The sequence below is a fragment of the Artemia sp. Qi Xiang Cuo genome, chromosome 4, assembly GCF_049724085.1.
Source record: "Artemia sp. Qi Xiang Cuo chromosome 4, ASM4972408v1, whole genome shotgun sequence".
Taxonomy (NCBI): Eukaryota; Metazoa; Arthropoda; class Branchiopoda; order Anostraca; family Artemiidae; genus Artemia; species Artemia sp. Qi Xiang Cuo.
Window position 1 is genome coordinate 51,018,495 of NC_142797.1, and position 21,289 is coordinate 51,039,783.

The following is a 21,289-nucleotide window of genomic DNA, read 5'->3' on the forward strand; positions in this document are numbered from 1 at the left end:
CTGAAGAAATGACGAACATACAGTCCCACCATCTTGATGAAAACAGGTGGTTGTTTTTAGGCCAATCAGTTGTGGTGCCACATATTTGTTGTGACAGTCGAGCTATAAGACAGCAGTAATTGTTGCCTCGTTGAAGAAAAATGAACTGCATGAAATTCCACACAACACATTCACTTTTACACTACGAAGGAGAAGCTCTCTAGTGGAATTTGGATATTCTAATCTCTGCATTCTCGCATGGTATCTGTTTAATATCCCGGAAACAGGCAGAGGATTGAATCTTCACTGAAACAAACTCACTTGAGAAATGCTTTATCCTCACAAATATGTTCCAGGATACTGGATGCATCTCTTTATTTTTGTCATTTGGCACAAATACCAGAAACAATTGCATTTTTATGAGCGTGGAACCGTAATTTCTTGTGGAGGAGCAGGTCCACCTGTAAAAATCTACTGCACCAAATAAACCCAATCTGGTTAAAATATCTCATCAACTGGCTTTGTAAAAAAGTTTTTTGAGTGTAAAGAGACTTTATGGACATCTTGTGTGTCACTTTAATTAAGGTTATTTAACAGTAAAAAAAAAGAAAGAAAAAAAAAAAGAAAAGTTTACAGTCTTTTTTTTGTATATTTTGCACATGTGTATTTTATACTTTTTAGTTTTACTGATTGCATTATAACGTTACCAAATATAATGCTACTAAAAATTTAAGGAATTCTAGCTTCCAATGCGAGCATGTTTGTTACAATCAATTACATATGTTGGACTACAATAAAATAAAATACATTTTATCAAACGTCTCTTCCATTTAAATTCATTCCTTTCCGATATATGAATAATAAATTTGCTAAATAGAACTCTCAATTTAAGCTATTTTATAGTTTTCAGTAAAGCACCTCTGTTTCCGGACGATACTTCATTCCCGAACACATTTCTAATTTCGGAATTTCTCTATCGGCCTCAGTTTCTCACCCACGTAATAAAGGGTTACGTAAGTGCTTGTCAGCTTGCGTATTACAGCGTTACGTATGAATAAACATGCCATCCAATGCTTTCGTCCTGATTTCCTGCGATATTTTACTTGAGAAACATCTCTTCGCGAATTTTAGCAACAGTCGACCAACATTGCAGTACTCCCTTTGCTTTGATAACGCTTTTCTATTCGAGAAAAATGTCCTGGTAGATTTCTTCTCCATCTTTATCACTAACACCACCAGGGTTATCCGGGTAAGAATCCAAATAGTCATTCAGGAATTATATATTAAGTGACATTTTATATCCCATATAATGCTATAATTGCAGTAACGTGGTTCTTGTATAATATTCCAATAGCTTTCTGGCTGATGGTTGTCTATAAAGTGTTAACAAACAGTTCTGAAAGACAGTCGTGTCATATTTTCCACACCATTCAATAAATCATGGAAAAGTTGATTAGCCACTAATTTCATTATTTGCGGTCCAACAAATTTATTTCATTAATCTTGACAAATTATTTAGCGAATGTGGTGTTTTACCGATGGCTTTCATAAAGTTCTCGATAGACCGAATTTAATATTCAGTGAAGGTAGATACGCATTTTTTAGGTCGACAAGAAGAGCCTTCGCCACACTCTCTCCCCAAGCCACACTTTTTTCTGAGACTGTCATTTATTCCCATAGCAGGGTTTAGTTTTCTGTCTCTGTTGTCCCACACACATATAAAGCAGCAGTGCTTTTTGTGCCCCAGTTGCAAACCGAGCAGAATTGCAAATGTCTTGAGATCTCTACACATAAGTCATTTGTTTTTCTCAAACCGGATGTGTGAATAGGAGATTAAACCTCTCATTTGCCTTCTTCACGATTTTTGATTTTGGGGTTCTAGATTCCAAGCAAAGCGCTGATTTGTAATTAACAAGCTCAGAAACAGTTAAATATCAGCTTTGATGGAACAAACACCACCTGTGAAATATGCATCTATGTGTTTTGATTAAGAGCAGCCAAAAGGAAAGTCATAAATCAAAGGGCCTACTCAGAGCCCAAGTGACTTAAATAGGGTGAACATGCTTGTACGACTCAGATTTCAGCAAGGCGTGACTCGCTCACTTGTGATCTTAACCTATTGAGATTTTTGGACGTTCATATTGCACAGCTAGCCACATATTTATAATCAATAAGCTCAGAAACTGCATAAATACCACTTTTGGGGGAACACAAATAGCAAAAGAAAGAACAAATTTAAGGGTTTGGGAGTTCAGAAGGGCAACAACCCCCCCCCCCCCCTCCAACAAAATTTGCAGGCCAAATTAAAAAGAAAAAAAAAAGAAAAATATTTTAATTTTTAACATATTTTACTAATTAATTAATAATTTATTAATTATTTTCATTTATCAACTACGTCCTCTACTTTACTAGTAAAATTTCAAAAATTACAAAATGATTACAACCGTTTGATTGTTTGAAATTTTGCGCCGTTAAAATTTCTGCATCCGGGACAAGTGCCCCCTCCGCCTCTCCCCTAAAGATCCTCTGGTCCCCTAAAGTCACGGCAGACTAAATCAGCGATATTATGTTGAATATGATGTGATTTCTGTACCAAGTAAAAAATTGAAAAACAGCTGAAAGTAGGCAAAATAATCAAAATTTTAATAGTCATATTTTATCAAATAATCATAAGAAAAAACAAACAAACAACTCGACCTCTTGTTTGAATTCTGTTAACACTACTGGACCTTCAACCCAAGCTCAAATTTAGTCAATATATTAAACTTGAGATATAAATACTTTAGTCTTAGCAACTTTTACCTCATTCAAAAAAAGGAGAAAAGAATAAAAGGAAATACTTACTCAGAAGTTGAAGTTTTTCTTTGTTTGGCTCCAGATGTTGGCCACGATCGTGCCAGAGCTTTATCTTGAAAACTTCTTGAGCTACTTCCACTGTCACTTGATGAGTCCATGTCTCCACCGGTGCAGTACACGTGGTCTGTATTTGTAAGGCTAGTTACTTGATTCTTGTAAAATTTTCTTATAAGGCACAAATAATAAAGTCACCTAATTGCATGATAAAAATAAGTAAATATAAAAAATAAACACTTTGAATTTACATTCCAATCAAAATGACAGAAGTTAATCAATAGGTTACTTCAAATTAATTCTTTCTAACAGGTCTTTCATCAAATAAGAATTCCATCATCCATAACATAAAATTTATGGAATCCAGGTCAGATATTTTTATAAGGGTGTCAAAGTGATAGGTCTTAAGATTTATGTTTCAAGCAATAATTTTTGCTTGAAAAACAAATAATCGCAAACAGTTATATGGATGTATAATCCCAGCACTAACCATGATACGAAAGACATCTTTCCACACAATTCTAGCTTTCCTAAAACAAAAGCGTTTTGTCATTGTGGGAGACATGATCGCCACAGAGCCATTTAGGAAAATCAGAAGTCCAACAAAGCTGGCAACTTCACACCGAGTGTATATTTCTTGAAAATGCACAAATATACATTCAACCCAAAAACTCTGTAGTTCTCCACAACCGATTTGTAAATAATTTTGCTCAGTTCACTGAATAGTACAGACGTTGAGAGAGTCAATAAGCTTGACTTTTAAGTTTGGTTTAAATTTGACTTGAATATTTCAATATGATTTTACTTGTTTTAAGATTTATTTATATTAATACCTGTTATTTCTGTGCTTGCAATGATTGTTCATTAAATTTTTGTTCGTTGTAGATTTCATTTATTCTTTAATAGAAATTTCTGGTCGTTTTAAGCTTTAATTATGCATAATTTACAAGGGCGTAATTTACAAACCTTGCCATAAGCATTGTGGGAGGCATTTCATTCTCGGAAAAGATGGTGCATATCCATATCATATGGTTCTGCAGAGCCAATAGCTCATACCTAACACCCAGTGGGGCTTCTACCAACTTCATTCAGCAACTGATACAATCCTTCACTCAACAACTGCAATATTAGAAGCATTCTCCAGTGAAAAATACTAGTTGTAGCATTTCTGGACTTCCAAAGTGTCTAATGACAACATCAATAAGATGCAGTACATATATTTTTCAAATAGAGGGGTGGGGACAGCTTCGTTTTTTTTTTTTTTCGAAAACACAAGAAAAGGTATTTTCCAAGTTTTGGGGGACAATTACCCCTACCTTCAACTGGAGCCCCTGATATACTGCAGCAAAATGGCACCCTACTAGTCAAGGATTTAAACAAGGTCAAGGATACTGGTCATCACATACTACATAAATAGATTTGATCACCAACAGCATAAAAAGTAATAGCAACTAAGATTGTAAATCCTCAAATCCAATGCCCAATCCAGACAACTCATATCAAGCCAATGTTCTACTCTACACCCCAATGACGTTTATTACAACAAAAAATGAACACTAAATTCAAGCCCAGAACAGAAAAAGAAGATTGGACAAAAAACCTGATGAAAATGTGTTTTTAACTTGATGATGGCCAGTATTCCAGTAATTCCCAACTCTTTGTTGATAAATCAAAGATAAAAAACTCAAAGGGCTGTCCTGTTTTCTTTCTCTGGTGGAACAAAGCAGCCACTAAAAAAACTCAAGTCTTTTACGTCTTATTATCCAAGGTTCTTGCCACAATCATTGGCTTAAGATACATTTATCAACTTCAATCTGCCAAATAAAATAAAACACAAAAGACCTCTAAAGTCTCTTTCCAGTATATCACCCATCATCAAGGGATTCATTAAGCAGATGAAGCAGCAAGATGTGCATCGCTATTCCTACAAACCAGCCAAAGGCCTGTTCCTCACAGAGACACTTGAGAGTCTACTCGGATGCAACCATATGCAGCAAGCCGGCAACACAACAGATAGCACCTTTTAGGCAGCAAAAAATACCAGCATCTACCATCAAGCTAAAAAGAGAGCCATTGGAATCAACCACCGTTGTCAAATTCCCACTCTATCATGGCCTCTACCAGCAATCACTCTGCAGGTTCTGCAGACCGAACAAAGTCCTTGACAACCTAGTTTTTGTCAACATAGCCTCAAGATAGAGTATGACACCTTCTGTAAGACACTGGTAGAGGTGTTCTTTAATTTACTTTCAAAGGTGTCCTTTAAATGTTCAACTATCAGCAACAAAAATCAAGCTGAACTGGGAGCATCAGAAGAAATAAACATACATACCATCTTGTATGACTTTCCATGTTCAAACTGTCTATTTGCCTCTCTGTAAAATTGAGAATTGTAATGATAAGATAGACTAGGAAGCAGGAGTCCTTGAACTGCAGGGGACAAGTGCTTTGGCACACCTTGATGATTGATTACATGTTGGACTCTGCATTTGAATTACCCCATTAAAGAACAAGCATCAGCTGCAACCATCAAAGAATGACACATCCCCCAAAATCTCAGCCTCATACATGGCATTAAACAGTATATAAGAAGTCATTCAACCAGAAAGGAATGGTGACCTAACATGATGCAATAACTAACTAGTTAAGAACAGAAAGACCAAATGTGCGTCTTTCCAATCTTTTATGGGCTTAGGACCCCTCTTGTTAAAGAAGAAATGAGCGGACCAATTGTTTTCTATCTTTCTTACTTTCAAATGCTGGTATACAGACATCATGGAGATCTTTTGAGCCTCAATACCTATCTAACATTTTAAGTTTAGACTACTATAACTTTTCATTGATAAATAAATGAAAATATAGTAAAATATACTAACAGGTTTAGACTTATGGTTAAGAGAGTGAACTGAATAAAATAATGAAGCATAAACATTTTCATTTCACATCCAAAAATCTAATTGATAGGTAAAAGAAACAACAACTAAAAAATAAAAGACAACAACATAAAACGTTCTACATAAAGATAAACCACATCTGAAAATTTTGAAAGTCACATCTAAAAACTTTTAGTTGTTCAAATACTGCATCTTAACCAAATGCGAAACTAAAATATTTTTGGGCAATTTTATTTGGTTCCTGTCTTAATTAAAAGCTTTGTCTTTTGTCATGCATATCTACGTTTTCATTTTATTGACGACCTTTAAAAAATGGCCCAAGTTCCCCACATTGTTTATTTAACTTGCCTATTTTCTGTGCCCCCCCCCACACGCACAAAACAAAACTATGCTTACATTCCTGGTAATATATCCAGGTTTTTGCAAGAAATAGAAAAAAGCCTTTATTTTGTAAGAATAAAAGAAAAAGATCTTAAGTTGCTTATTCTGCTTCCATTACTAGTTCCAAAATTCGAACTTCTCCAACCATCTAATAGGTGTTACTCATCAAAAGAACTTGTAGGTTCAACTTAAGACAGTTTGACTTGCACCCTATTAAAAATTCAACAAATATACACCAACATAAAGTAAATGCACTGAAAATACACAATTTCTATATTAAAATATTGCCATCTAATATTTAACCATCCATAGGCAGATGATATTAGTGAACCATCTACTAAAAACCCCTAAAATCTCAGAAGGCCCCGTGCTTTCTAAAATCCAGAATATAATTTGTACTTTACTTAAAAAAAAAAAAAAACATCAAATGAATTTACTAGAAAAAAAATGTGCATTGCCAGTTTAATATACATATGCTGATATTAATTTTTGATTTCTTAAAGTTTTAAAAGTGAAAACATATAAAAGAATTTTTTTCTGTAAAGTACAAATTATATTCTGACTTTTAGAAAGCATGGGATTTAGAACTCTACCCAGATTAATTTCTGCTTGTTTTGAGTTCAACTTATTTTAATTTCTGTTGGTTTTGGGTTTCATTTATTTATTGATACTGATTTGTGCTAATTGTATGCTTGGTAGATTATATGATCCTATTTTTGTTCATTTTTGGTTTAATGGAATTCTTTACTTTTTTTGAAAAACTTATTTTGTGCAAAATTTTTTTTGATTAATTTCTGTTCGTTTTATACTGACATAGTCTTTTTCAGGGAGAAAGACTGAGCTCCTCTGAAGTTAAACAACCATCCCTTCCATAGAAACCTTAAATACTCCTGGGCATAACTTATAACCCTTGCCCCTAATCTCTGGGGTTTGTTTCAACCCCAAAAGCCTTGTTATATGATATTTAGACTATTTTGAATAGAATGGCTATCTCAAAACTTATAGTAAACGCATTTGAGGACAATACGACCTGTGTGTAGAAGGGAGATGATAGCTGCCCTCTGATCACTTTGACTTTTAAAAAGAGCACTAGAGCGTCTGATTACCAATCCAAAGAGCCCCCTTCGAAGTCTATATGACCACAACCCTTGCCCTAAGGGCTGGGGGGATTTGTTATCCTCAAAGACATAATTACCAGACCTGGGTCTGGTAAATAACAAAATGGATATATAAAAATTTTGATTGGAAGTGCTTGCGGAAATGATAGACGTAGAGGGGGCATTTGCCCTCTGATCACTTGCGACTAATAAAAAAGGCACCAGTCCTCTGAATTTCCAATCGAATGAGCCCTTTTTAAAGCTTCTACAACAAAACTTTCTATAAAACGTTATATCCCACAAGGGCATAACTTACGACCCTTGTCCTGAGGGCTGTGGGGGGAGGGTTGTCATCCTCAAAGACATAATTTCCAGACCCTTCAACTACGTTGAACAAAATGGCCATATCAAAATGTTGATCGAAAATTTTTGGGGAAATGAGGGGCGTGGAGGGGGGGGGGGATTCTCCCTCCGATTACTTTCGACTATTAATCAGGGAAATAGCCCTCCCGATTTCCAATCGATAGAGCCTATTTAAAGTTTTTACTACAACACCTTCTATATATGCCCCATGGGCAAAACTTACAACCTTAACCCTGAGGGCTTTGGGGGGTTGTCATACTAAAACACATAATTTCCAGACCCTTCAACTACAATCAACAAAATGGCTACATCAAAATCTTGATTGGAAGTTTTTGGGGAAATGATGGGTATGGAGGGGAGGGGCATTCACCCTTCAATTGCTTTTTAATATTAATAAGGGCAGTAGCCCTCTCAATTCCCAATTAAATGAGTCTTTTTTGAAGTTTCTACGACAACGCTGGCAAATACCTAATTTCTAGAACTTTCAACTACATCGAAAAAAATATCTATCTCAAAATTTTGATTGGATGTGTTTGGGGAAATGGTGGGCGTGAGAGAGGCGTTAGTTGTCCTATAATCACTTTCGACTATTAAATAGGGCACTAGTCCTTTCAATTTCCAATCAAATGAGCCCTTCTTGAAGTTTCTATGATAACGCTTTGTATAAAACCATATATGCCCCCAGGGCATAACTTACAACCATTGCCTTGAACGCTGTGGAGGGGGGGGGGCGGAAGGTTGTAAACCTCAAAAACCTAATTTCCAGAACTTTCATCGATGTTGAACAGAATGTCTTATCTCAAAATTTTGATCGAATGTGTTTGGGGAAATGTCCTTCAATTGCACTGAAATGGCACTAGCCATTTGAATTTCCAATTGAATGAGTCCTTTTTGAAGTTTCTATGACAACACTTTCTATAGAAACCTTATATGTTCCCAGGGTAAAACTTACAACCCTTTCACTGAGGGCTGTGGGGGGTTATCATCCTTAAAGACCTAATTTTCAAAACTTCCAACGACATTGAACAAAATGGCTATCTAAAAATTTTGATTGGATGTGTTTGGGGAAAAGGTGGGCATGAGAGGGGGTTATTTGCCCTCCATTCACTTTCGACTATTACAAAGCGCACTAGCCCTTTGAATTTCCAATCGATTGGGCCCTTTTTCAAATTTCTACAACAAAGCTTTCAATAAAAACCTTATATGCCCCCAGGGCATAACTTATAACCCTTGCCCTGAAGGCTGTGGGGGGAGCGTCCTGCTCAAATAAATAATTTCCAGAAATTTCAACTACATTGAACAAAATGGCTGTCTCAAAATTTTGATTGGATGAGTTTGGATAAATGGTGGGCGTGAGAGGGGGGCTAATTGCCCTCCAATCACTTTTGACTAATAAAAGGGCACTAGCCATTTCCATTTCCAATCGAATGAGCCCTTTTTCAAGTCAATGCTCTATGACAACGCTTTGACAATGCTTTCTATGAAAACCTTATATGCCCACAGGGCATAACTTATAACCCTTGCCCTGAGGGCTGTGGTGGGGGACGGGGAGTTGTCATCCTTAAACACCTAATTTTCATAGCTTTCAACTACGTTGAACAAAATGGCTATCTCAAAATTTTGATTGGATGTGTTTGGGGAAAAGGTGGGCATGAGATGGGGGTTAGTTGCCTTCCAATCCCTTTTGACTATTAAAAAGGACACTAGCCCTTTGAATTTCCAATCAAACGAGCCCTTTTGATGTTTCTACAACAAAGCTTTCTATAAAAACCTTGTATGCCCCCAGGGCATAACTTACAACCCTTGCCCTGAGGGCTTTGGGGGGAGTTTCCTCCTCAAAAACATAATTTCTATATGGAAATCGACTATGTAGAACAAAATGGCTAACTCAAAATTCTGATTGGATGTGTTTGGGGAAATAGTGGGCATGGAAGGGGTATTAGTTGCCTTCCAATCACTTTAGACTATTAAAAAAGGCACTAGCCATTCCCATTTTCCAATTGAATGAGCGCTTTTTGAAGTTTCTATGACAACTCCTTTGATACAAAGTGCCCTGGTCTGGAAAATAAATTATAAAATAATACATTGTGCCAACATTGTTCTTTACTTAGGCAGCGCAAAGCGCTGCCTATGATTTGGGATTGTATACAATGTTTCACCCCTGGAGATAATTTTTTTATTTTTATAATCATTTTGAGCATAATACTCATGTTTAGATTTTGAACTGAGGATACATAGAAGTTGTTTTAAGATATGATTTTGAGAAAATTCTATGTCACACATAGGCCCAAGCAAAGTGTTCTTAGCCTCACATATTTGCAAAAATATTTTAAAATTGAAAAAAAGTCCTAACTTGGCTTAAAGTCCTAGACAAATGATTTAGATTGATTTTCAAGACCTAAAGTCAAATAAAAGTAGACTCAGTCAAAGATTAGGTGAGATGTTTTTCAAAAGTTAAGACTAGCCTTTTATACAATTTTCTAAGCCTTAGAAATAGGAAAGAGTAGGGATATGAGCTTGAAAACACCCTCCCAGGCTAAAAAGGTGTATAGAAAGCTAATTTACCAGCCTACAAGAATATGAAGAGCAAGCCATCTCTAGGCCTCTAATGAGCTACAAAGAGGAATTCTATTCATTTCCAAGCTAATCATTTCAATGCATTATCTATAATTCAATATGAATCAGACGACTGTTGTGGTAGATTTATTGATGTATAGATAATTTTGCTAGCTAAAAGATGAGCATACAACCTGATGCAATCTTTACTGCTCATTCAGAATATACTCAATTCAATTCGATTTATTTATAACCTGTCAAAACAAAAAAGGGTGCAGATCCGCTAAATGACGGAGTACATAAGGGGGAAAAGAGAAAAGAGAAGAAAATTTAAACACTGACCAAAAATAAGTAGTTTTTACAATCATAATAATCATAGACATAATCATAAATCATATATCATAATCACAAGATAACCCAATCATAAAAATAAAGAGAACCAATCATGATTAAGTTTACTGGCAGAAGATTTAAAATCCTTCACTCTTTCATCAATAATTATGAAAGGAAAAATGAGTTTAAATTTTTGGGATGAAAAGAGTTACTAGTCCAAGGGGGCATATGTAAAAGGAATTTAGCAAATTTAAAATAAATCCGATTAACAAGTTTTTTTTTAAGCAGGAAAAAGTTGCCAAATAGGAGACAGGGCAAGAAGATGAGGCACAGTTAGAATATTATAAAGTAAACAACTAAGGTGTGTAACATTAGAGACAAGTGACGCATAAGCTATCCTTGTCTTTTTTTTCCAGATTTTGGATGGCAAGCTTAACAGTTTCCTTAATTGAATTTCCAATGGGCATTCCCAGGTAAATAAGACTTTTAGAGAGGGGGATACAAGTTTCAATAAGTTGGAGGGATTTATCAGAGTATCCTTTGAGGTTGAAACTGACAGCTACAGTTGTATCCACATTAAAACTTAAACCAATCTGCTGATATTCTAGTTTTAACTTCGAGAAAGTGCTCTCACACTAATCAATAGTATTGAAAATGTGCCCTAGCCCCTGCTCCCTTAAATAGAGCCAGGTGTAGTCTTAGACTATGCATAAAACTCTGCTGACTTTGATTTTTAAATTTGTTTCATTTGGCATTATAAGCCCACTGTTTACAAGAAATAAACTCAAACCCACCATACAGAAAACGACTTGAGGAATTGATATTGCCAAATCTGGTATTCCAACGCTACCATGGTGACATGATGTTGATCCTCAAATATCTTAGCTAGCCAAGTTATAGTCTTTTTAAACCGAATATTTCATTCTCACAAACAAGAAAATTTTCAATAAAGCTTTTTAGACAGACTATGAATGCCAGCATATGCAAAAACTTATTTACTGAACAAGTGACCAATGATTAGAATGAACACAGTGAAGAAACAGTAGTTGCTCCAGCAATATCATTCAAATCAAAATATGATGGGAAATAGAACAACAAACCAGGGAAATGCAACTGTGATTCCCTAATCCACCCAACACACAACTGATTGATTTTATTGGTGTGTCATTGAGCCTTCAACACATTGGCAATTATTCTTTCATTTTGAGCATTATTAATCATCAAAAAAGGGCTGAACAAATCCAGCATGAACCATAATCAACCCAAAGTGCAAATTAAGGTAAGATTTATTACAGGGAAGAAATCAGATAAAAAAAAGGAATATGGTATTACTCTTGATAGAATTTGCAGAATCTCACAGCATGGATAACACAGAAAAGTCTATCAGAACTGAATTAGGAATTAAAACTATTGATGAGGGAATTTGAACATTTTTCACAAACAGGATGATTCCCCATGTCAGTAATGAAAATAAAAGCAATGCTCTTTAGCAGAAAAAAGATGAATGATTCAAAAGTAAAAATACTTAGCACCAAACTGCTGGAAATAATAATTGACAACACACTAGCCTGAAAACAACAAACAGACCACCTTTACAATCCAAAATCTTGAGGATTCTCATACCAAAGAGGCCTGCACAAACAAATTGGGTGGATCACTCAAAACCCTATTAGATTTCATAAAGCAAAATGTGCTACCCAAGATAAATTACATAAATGAAGCATTTGGACCCTGTAAGAATACAAACTTAGCCCAATTGGAAACTATCCAAACATGTCATTACACAAACACATAGTACTAAGATTATACCAACACAAACCCACTAAATCACTGCAAGATATTGCTGAATTCCCAATTAGACACAAAAAGGCAAGAAGTCAGATAGTATGATGCTTCACCAAAGTAAAATGTGTTGGACCATATTACCCAATCTGCAAAGCCACATGTGAGAAGGCAACAAAAAGTATGAAAGTCAATTGTCAGGGCATAGAAATGCTTCAAGGAAGCAGTTCTAAATTGGCAGCACACCCAGATAAGAAAACACTATTCTCCATCTAGTCCTTCCTTGATCATAAGAGCTATGAAAGCCAACCTGTGCATGATAGAACATCACACAAACTAGTACCCACAGTGTAAAATAGTCAAACTCTTTACAGTTGAAAAGGAGATGATGTTCCAAAACCATAGAGGTCTACACAAATGGAGCTGTCAGAAACCAAAAGGCTTCCTTGGCAGCTAAACACAAACTCCATATAGCAAAAATTTTACCAGATGGATCTTCTGTCCTAACAACAGAGCTCAGCCCAATCATGGAAGTCACCAGAGAAATCTGTACAAAATGTCATCCTGGCAATAAAGTTACACTGCTCAATGACTCAAAATTTTCTCTGGCTTTACTGAAAACAAGCCACAGATTTGGCTGATCTGAGAATATCTTGCTAGAGATACAGCCATAGGACAAAGAAAAAAGATTCTGACACATACCAAGCCATGTTGGTACTAGAGGCAAAAGAAAGTGGATAAGAAGGCAGCCCAAGCACTAAATGAACTGCCCCCTCACAATAAATGTCCTGTGACAATGCAGATTCTACTAAGAAGCAGCTAACCTCTTAAACAATGTCAATGTTCAACAGAAAGGGAGAGGACAGTTTTATACTTCACAATAAGGCCCTAACTCTAATTCTTAAGACTGAACAGTTCAATTCAAATCAGACTGATAACCCCAATTGTAGATTATGCAACCAATCATTTGGAAATATTCAACATATCATCTTTTAATGCACCTAACCTGACATAAACATACAGGAAGCATTTCAAAGAATTCAAAAGCTACAGATCCAACCAGATATACAACTACTCATTAACCAGAAACTTCACCTCAAAGAAAAGTAGGGCATCTATACTCCAATCACTGATTGCCTTATATCCAAACAGATTAGCTGAAAACCTCCAAATGCAGTGCCGAAAGGAAGTCTGGTAGATGACATCCACATAGCCCTTGAAAAGATTGAAGAATGAGAAGTCTTGTCTATGCCCTATTCTGAAGGAAATCCTATAATAAAAAAAGAGCAGTACCATTTGACTATCCAATCAACACTTGCACATTCAATTGCAGCTTGGATTCAAATAAGGATTTCTATCCTTCTTATGCTGTGATGACTTCTGCAGGCCTATTTTTCTCACCTGATTGTTTTTTATATCCTGGTTAAGGATTTGGCTGCCTCCCAGTTGTACAGAAACTCACAATATAGTATACTCTGTCTATCTTGCATTTGAATGTCTATTATAGGTTCCAAGTTCTGTTTTTTGTAAAAAGAAGAATGTGGTTGTTGACATAGCAGATACTATATTTTCTGAGAATTAGTTCTATAGGTTGGCTAATCTCTAGCTGAAGAAGTGGCTTCTTTCCCTGGCTGTATAATGCTACTTTAAAAGAGTCTCCAAATGTCCCCTAGTTATGTGGTGCAAGGGGCAAGAAAGAAGAGCAAGAATGGTGTTTTAGATATAATTCTGTGCATTGAAATCATATCTCCCTGTTTTCTTCTATAAGTTAATGTGAGGAACTAAATATTGCATGTTTGTTCTTTAAAAGACATTTGCTGCAATTAAGTTAAAATTCCAGTTATTTCCATAAAATAGCATATGATCAAATGATCATTACCTTAAATTACCTTAAATCGCACTTGCTAGCGATAGGACGAATCCTGTGTCCGCCAGCTTCAGTGATGATAGTTAATCATCATTTGTGGCGTCCCAAATGGTGCACCACAGTTTGTTGAGCCACTCTCTATCCACTGATGACTTAAACGCATCCACGCTGGTAGATGTTACTGTTTTTTCACTAAGGGGGTTCCACAAGCTGACGACTCTATTTGAGAAGAACTTGTTCCTTAGTCTGGTGTTGGCTCGTTTTCGGAATTGCTTTTGAGAATGACCACGAGTTCTGTTTGAATTGTCCAGTTGAAAAAGGCCAGGAATGGTATCCTCAGCATTTAGGAGCTTGTATGCTGTTATCACATTGCCTTATTTGCGAGGATATGTTAGAGATGGTATTCTAAGCTTACAGAGACGGGATGGATAAAGGACATCATAGAGGTCTCTAATACATTTTATTGCTCTCCTCTGGATTGATTCTAAAGCTGCTTGGTCTGTCTTATTGATTGGGCATGCGATACACATTCCAAACTCTAGCCTTGGTCGAACTAGACTTGTATAGCTTGGTCATAACAGTTGGAGATATGCTAGTGAACGTTCTTTTGATTAAGCCAATAGTCTGATTAGCCTTCGCAATAGTCACTTGTGCATGAATACAATATTTCAATTCGTCGTCTACCAGGACACCAAGATCTCGCTCCGTGTGGCTGCTGGAAATGGCATTTCGGGACCCATCCCTACAATCCATATGGTACTGAGTGTGTGGGTTTTTCTTCCCAAGGTGGAGAGTCTTGCATTTTGATGCGTTGAATTCAAGCCTCCAAATATTACTCCAGTGAGTGAATGTATTGAGGTCCAGTTGGATCGACTTAATATTCTCTGCTGCGTCTGCACGACCGATAAGTTTCGAGTCATCAGCGTAGAGGCTTACTTTGTTATTTAGGATTTTTGGCACGTCATTTATATATATATTAAATAAAGTTGGACCCAAAACCCTGCCCTGGGGGACACCACTTCCAACAGCGGCCACCTTGGAGAAAAACTTCCTTCCATCCTCGCCAAATACTTTAACTGTCTGTTTCCTATCTGTGAAGAACTGCATCACCCACTCAACCACACCGCCACTCACCCCAATAGCTTGGAGCTTGATTCGAAGTCTTTTATGGCAGACTTTGTCAAACGCCTTTGCCAAATCGAGTAGTATCATATCGACTGGGAACCCCTGGTCTAGAAGATCGGTGATATAATTATAAGAATCAATCAAGTTTGTTTCAACCGACCGACCAGACCGATCATCTTTGTTGCTCTGCATTGCACCTATTCCTGGACTGGATCTTTTTTGAAAAAGGGAGATGCTAAGACTTTCCAACCTCAAGCCATAGTCATACCAATGCCTTGTAGAGTTTCATGAAAATTCTAGACCACCAGCTTGAGATTGTCCTTTTGATTATGCCCCAGAATTGAAAGGCAGATGATCAAATAGTTTTGGCATGGGTACTAAAATAAAATTTGTATCAATAATTACAAATCCCATTCTTGAGAAAATGCAGAGTTGATTATCTTGGATGTAATATTATTAATCAGAAATGGAGTAAGCCATAGGCTTGTCTCATACAGCACAAATTACAAATTGTTGGATACTCTTTCTATATATAACATTTTCTAGTGTGACAATTGTGGATCCTGCCCCCCTTTAATGGGACCAAAATATAGCCAAAGACTACATAGAAATTAGTACACTACACTATAAAAATAAAATACTTAATTTGCAATATGCAGAAACTTTTGATTAAAATGAATTTGCTAAAATTCTAGATTAGGTGGTTCTGGCTATCTTTGGGAGTACCTGACTTAGGTGAACAGAGTCTCACAAAAAGATCCAGAACCTTAATAATACACATGGAAGGGCTTTTGAAGTACCTTCCTCTCTAAGAGTATAGGTCTTTGATGATCTTGAGTAATCCATGTTATAAACATGAAACCTTTTAAAATATATCTGCAGCTTCAACAAGGCCCAAGGAGAGATCTTTATTTGTAAAAATTTATCTTAGATTTGAGAAGATCCCTGAGATGGCTTGAAATCCAGCTGAGATCATAGCAATCATATTTTCAAACCCCAGATTAAAAAAGAGTGCCATTGTAGCAACAATTATCTTTAAAATAAAGCATTAACTGGAGAATCAAACAGCCTATTACTCTTTTGTTATTACAGGGTAAGATACCCAGTAGTCAGACAACTGACCACTGTATAATCTCTATTATACCACCTAAAAATCAGATTATTTCACCATTGAATTTGTCCAAATTTTCTCTACATGTATGCAATTAGTTTTTATATTTTAGCTAACTGAAACATGCAATTTTTAATGTACTGCTAAAAAATAGTGAAACTGTACCACAAAAATATATAGACTATGTGTTTGAGCGTAAACTCAGGAAATTCTGTCCAATCTGGGACATAGGATCTTAATATTAGAACAGTTTCTAAACTAGTGGTGTCAGTTGGAATGGGAATGTGCTTCCTGGTAGATTTTAAAAAATACCTCTTCTGGGGGTATTTTGGTTGAAAAATACATTTTTGGTTTTTCCATTGAAAAAATCACCAGCCCACATATTCATGAATTAATGCCACAGATCTAAATGATGGATATAGGCTATTTGGAAAAATTCTAGTTTAGCCACTTTTTGCTATTGTGGAAAGGGGTTAGGTTAGGAAAATGAAACTTTCAGGGATGGATCTACAGACTAAATTGTGTCCCAGGAAGGTATTTTGAAGTACCCACTTCCACTCCTGCTCCCTTTATAGACCAGTGACTTTTGATGACTCTATAAATTGCTCACTCTATCCATCAAAATTTTTTAGGATGAAGATCACCTTCTGTACCAAATGTGGTGGGGCCATAAGTACATAACACTGACTTTTAAGATGCAACAGTGTTCCAGGGTTAAGAAACTATCATCCATATTTATAAAATATTCATTTAATCAATATATCTGTCTATAATTAGGGTAAGCAATGTCCGGCTAATGGGGATAGGCCTATTATTCTAGTGTTCTCTACAGAAAAGGACACAGATAAGAATGTAACCAGAAGTATACTATTTGATTCTGTATCCAATGCTTGGGTCTAGTCTAAATGTATAATTATTGCTTCCATTGCAGTGGTATCCTACCCTCTCTTACCACAATTTAACAGGGTTAGACCTATGCTTAACCTTATTCAAAAGGTTGCTGATTTTATTGTTTTTTCAATATCTTTTGTGCTTATTTTGAATCAAGGATGGTTGAAAATGCCTAACAGTTGCACAAAAAAAACAGCTAACTTTTGTATAGCCTATGCCTATAAACCTAACCTATTTGGGGTAATGGGATGCAATTACAAAGACAGCAATTATTATATTTGGAGATGGCATTGATTGGAGAACCCCATGCTCGAGGCCATTTTTTTAGGCCTACCTGTCCAATTTCTGCCCTGTAATAAGCTTTTACCCATTTGAGGGTAGCAATGACTGAAGTCTATTTTGAGTCAGTTTCAAAAGGTACATAAAAGGAATGTCCTTTTGGATAGTAAAGCTATCTAAAGACTGATACATTTACCAGAATAATCATGAGAAGACATAAGCTATGTTAAACAAAGCTTGCTAGTAAATTTTCTGGGCAAGATTGACTCTAACCTTTGTCTTTTTTGTCCAAATATTCAGCAGCCTGCAGCAAAGCACTGATTGACATTATATGATGAGCTGGTCAATATTAATGATCAAAGTTCATACAAATTAGCCTACCAATTTTGGGTAGACTAAAATGTATTTTTCAATACAATGGAAGGGCAGCAGATGGAAGTCACGTGACCAATCAGCTGATGCAATATTTTCAAAAATTATCGAAATTTGGTACAAGAAACTTACTCCTTTATGCGATGTTCTTATATTTTAAAATTCAAGAAAAGCCGCTTAACAATGATTTTATTTATTTTCAAACATTCCTATGGCCATACAACCCAAATTTCTTACTATTTACACGGGGATAAATATTGCCCGGAAAGCAGATTTCTGAAATTCATTTTTGCCGCGTTACGCTCTATCTGCCATCTAAAATTCAAAAAATAAGCCAGTACAATTAACTACGCAGAACTATTCACCTTCAAGAAGGAAAATAAGAAATACAATTCTTGTTAACATTTAAACCGTATTTCTTCCGTCATGACAAAGTTATTAGGTAATAATTGCATTTCTAAGAGCTAAAACAAATTGATAGCTAACGTTTCTAGACACTTTATTAAACAATTTAAATCGTTGTTGGTGATTTGGAGCGCGATACTCACAAGATTTATTGGTGCTCATGTGTTATAGCGACCACACCCAAAAAGTGAAGTTAGGTTAATCCTAAGGACATATACCAAGATATGATGAAAGTATAATACTTTAGTAGCCAAATTATGTAAACTACAACAGAGAATTATGGAAAGCAGGCCACCTAGAACACATTATATTAAATGCCTAACCTAAGGAACCATGGGCGCCCATAAGAGGGGGGAGGGCAAGGGGGCGCCTGCCCCCCTGGCTGAATGACAGTGTCATATATTTGTATTAATTTAAAAAACTTTCTACAGAATAAGTTTTCAAAGAAAAGTAAAGAGCTCTATTAAGCCAAAATGGGCAAAAATAAAGTCAAATAACCTTCCGAGCGTAAAACTACCACAAATCACTATCAACAATTAAATGAAACTCAAAAGGAACAGAAATTAAAATAAATTGCCGATTCAAACTTAAAAAAAGGAAAAACTAGCATTACTAGGGCTGACAGCCCCTATGCCTTCTTAAGACCAGAACATAACTTAGACTTTACTGAAAAAAAAAAATAAAATGACTGTGGATTGTCAGTGTAATTTACCTACACCGATATCTATTCCTTAAAATAAAAAATGGGTAAAAAAAAGTGAGGAAAAAAGTTTTTTACTTATTTAAGTAAAAAAAGGGTAAAAATTTATACATATTTTGTTTTCAGTAAAGCGCAAATTATGTTCTGGTCTTGAGAAGGCATGGGGGTTGTCAGCCCTACTAAAGTTAAGTTTTGCTCGTTTCAAATGTTAGAGTTTGACTCGGCTATTTATTCTAATGACTCTTCATTTTGAGTTTTATTTATTTATTGATAGTGATTTGTGGTAGTTTTACGCTTGGATGATTACTTGACTTCATTTCTAGCCATTTTTGGCTTAATGGAGCTCTTTACTTTTCTTTCAAAAGCTTGTTTTCTGAAAAAGGTTTTTTTTTAGATGAATTTCTGTTCGTTTTTTATTGACAAAGTCATTTTCATGAAAAAAAAATTTTTTTATATCTTTTTGTTTTTATCTATATGAATCCATAGTTTGGTATAATCGTGGGGGTTTGGCATGCCCAATATTCCTAAACATAGTTGCTGGACCGTTCACTATGCTGAACAAAATAGTTGTCTCAAAATTTTGACTAGATGTGTTTGGGAAATAAATCGGCTTGAGAGACGGGCTGATTTCCCTCCAGTCTCTTTTTACTCTTAGAAATGACCCTAGAACTTTTAATTTTGAATCGAATTAGCTTCTTTAAAGGTTTCAATGATATTTCTAGCTATTACAGAGTGATGTTGCTTATGATATCGCTTATAAGCCCTTTTGAAAACCTGCATTTATACAGTTTTTTCGTTTAATTGGAACGCCCCCTAAACACTTCCTAGAAGTTTCACCTTAATACTCTAAGCGTCATTAGTTACAATAACTGTAGTTGTAGTACCAAAAGTATACACATAGTGCTTTTTGGCTAGTTCAAAATCCCCCACAAATTACTCTTAAAAGATCTAACTTAATAATATAAATTGTTCTCGGGATATTGCTTTGTCACCTTTTTGAAAGTTCACATGTTCATAGTTTTTTTTGATTTAGTTCAACGTCCGCCTAAATATTTCTTATATTTGATTAATGAAGATATTGTTATATTCTCTTTGGGCTATTGGCTACAAAATGGCTGTCTCACAATTTCGATCGAATGTCTTTGGGGAAAAAAGGATAACAGGGAGAGGGGGGGGGGCTATTTTCGCTCCCTCGGGCTTGATTCTTAAAATGGAACTAAAGGGAAGCATGTCCAATTACCTTAGTCTGTTGTAAAGTTCACAAGAACCACTCGTAATGACAATCGTACATCCCCCCGGAACAAAACCTTAAGCCCTCATCCCCATACTTTGGGGGTTATTACTGCCCCAAAGAGTGGGTTATGAGATCTTTTTGAACTATTTTTGAAAAAATGACCCTCTCAAAATTTCTATTAGATGCATTTGGGGAAATACAACTTGGGGGGGGGGGTATAGCTGCCCTCCGATAAATTTGACTCTTAAAAATAGCTCTTCAACTTCCGATTTCCAAAGACATAATTTCTGGATTTTTAAACTACGTCAAACAAAATAACTATCTCGAGATTTTGACTGGAAGTGTTTGGGGAAATGATGGGTGTAGGGGGGGGGGATGGTTGCCCTCCAATCACTTTTGACTATAAAAAGGGTACTAGCTCTTTAGTTACCAACAAACTGAGCCCTTTTTGAAGTTTCTACGACAACAAATGGCCATCTAAAAATTTCTATCAGATGCGTTTCTGGAAAATACGACGTGTGTTTGTGTGGGGAGGTCTATTTGCCTTCTGATCACTTTGACTCTTAAATAGAGCACTATAACTTCTGATTACCAATCCAATGAGGCCTTTTTGAAGTTTCTACGACAATAAATGGCCATCTTAAAATTTCCATCTGATGCGTTTCTAGAAAATACGACGTGTTTGTGTGTGTGTGTGGGAGGGCTATATGCCTTCTTATCACTTTGACTCTTGAAAATAGCACTGTAACTTCAGATTACCAATCAAATGATCCCTCTTTGAGGTTTGTACGACCCGAATTTCTATAAAAACGTTTTATGTCCCCAGGGCGTAACTTATAACTCTTGACCTAAGGCCTATATGAGGGGGGGGGGGGGGCTATCCTCAAAGACATAATTTCTGGACATTTAAACTACACTGAACAAAATGGCTATCTCAAAAATGATGATTGAATATGCTTTGGGAAATGATTGGATTATGAGGAGGGGCCTGGATGACCTCCAATCACTTTCGACTGTTAAAAAAGCCAGTAGAACTTCTGGTTACCAATCAAATGAGCCCCTTTCCTATA

The 21,289-nt window shown here is 36.0% G+C and overlaps 2 protein-coding genes across 4 annotated transcripts in view; both read right to left on the bottom strand.

Annotated features, from left to right (window-relative positions):
• LOC148953212 (max dimerization protein 1-like) overlaps positions 1-18,141 on the bottom strand; it is a 45,451-nt gene extending 27,310 nt beyond the window's left edge. Inside the window, exons 1-2 of one of the 3 annotated variants that reach the window (XM_089087574.1) lie at positions 18,118-18,141; positions 2,824-2,959 (exon numbers count right to left, since the gene is read on the bottom strand). In XM_089087574.1, coding sequence (XP_088943700.1) covers positions 2,824-2,933 — 110 coding nt within the window. In that variant the 5' untranslated portion in view covers positions 2,934-2,959; positions 18,118-18,141. Of the gene's footprint in view, positions 1-2,823; positions 3,028-17,781; positions 17,959-18,117 lie in introns of those variants that run through there. The other 2 variants (XM_089087571.1, XM_089087572.1) reach the window with 2 other exon arrangements.
• Positions 1-21,289, bottom strand: part of RpL21 (ribosomal protein L21) — a 226,683-nt gene that overhangs the window by 64,507 nt on the left and 140,887 nt on the right. The gene's annotated exons all lie outside the window — the stretch shown is intronic.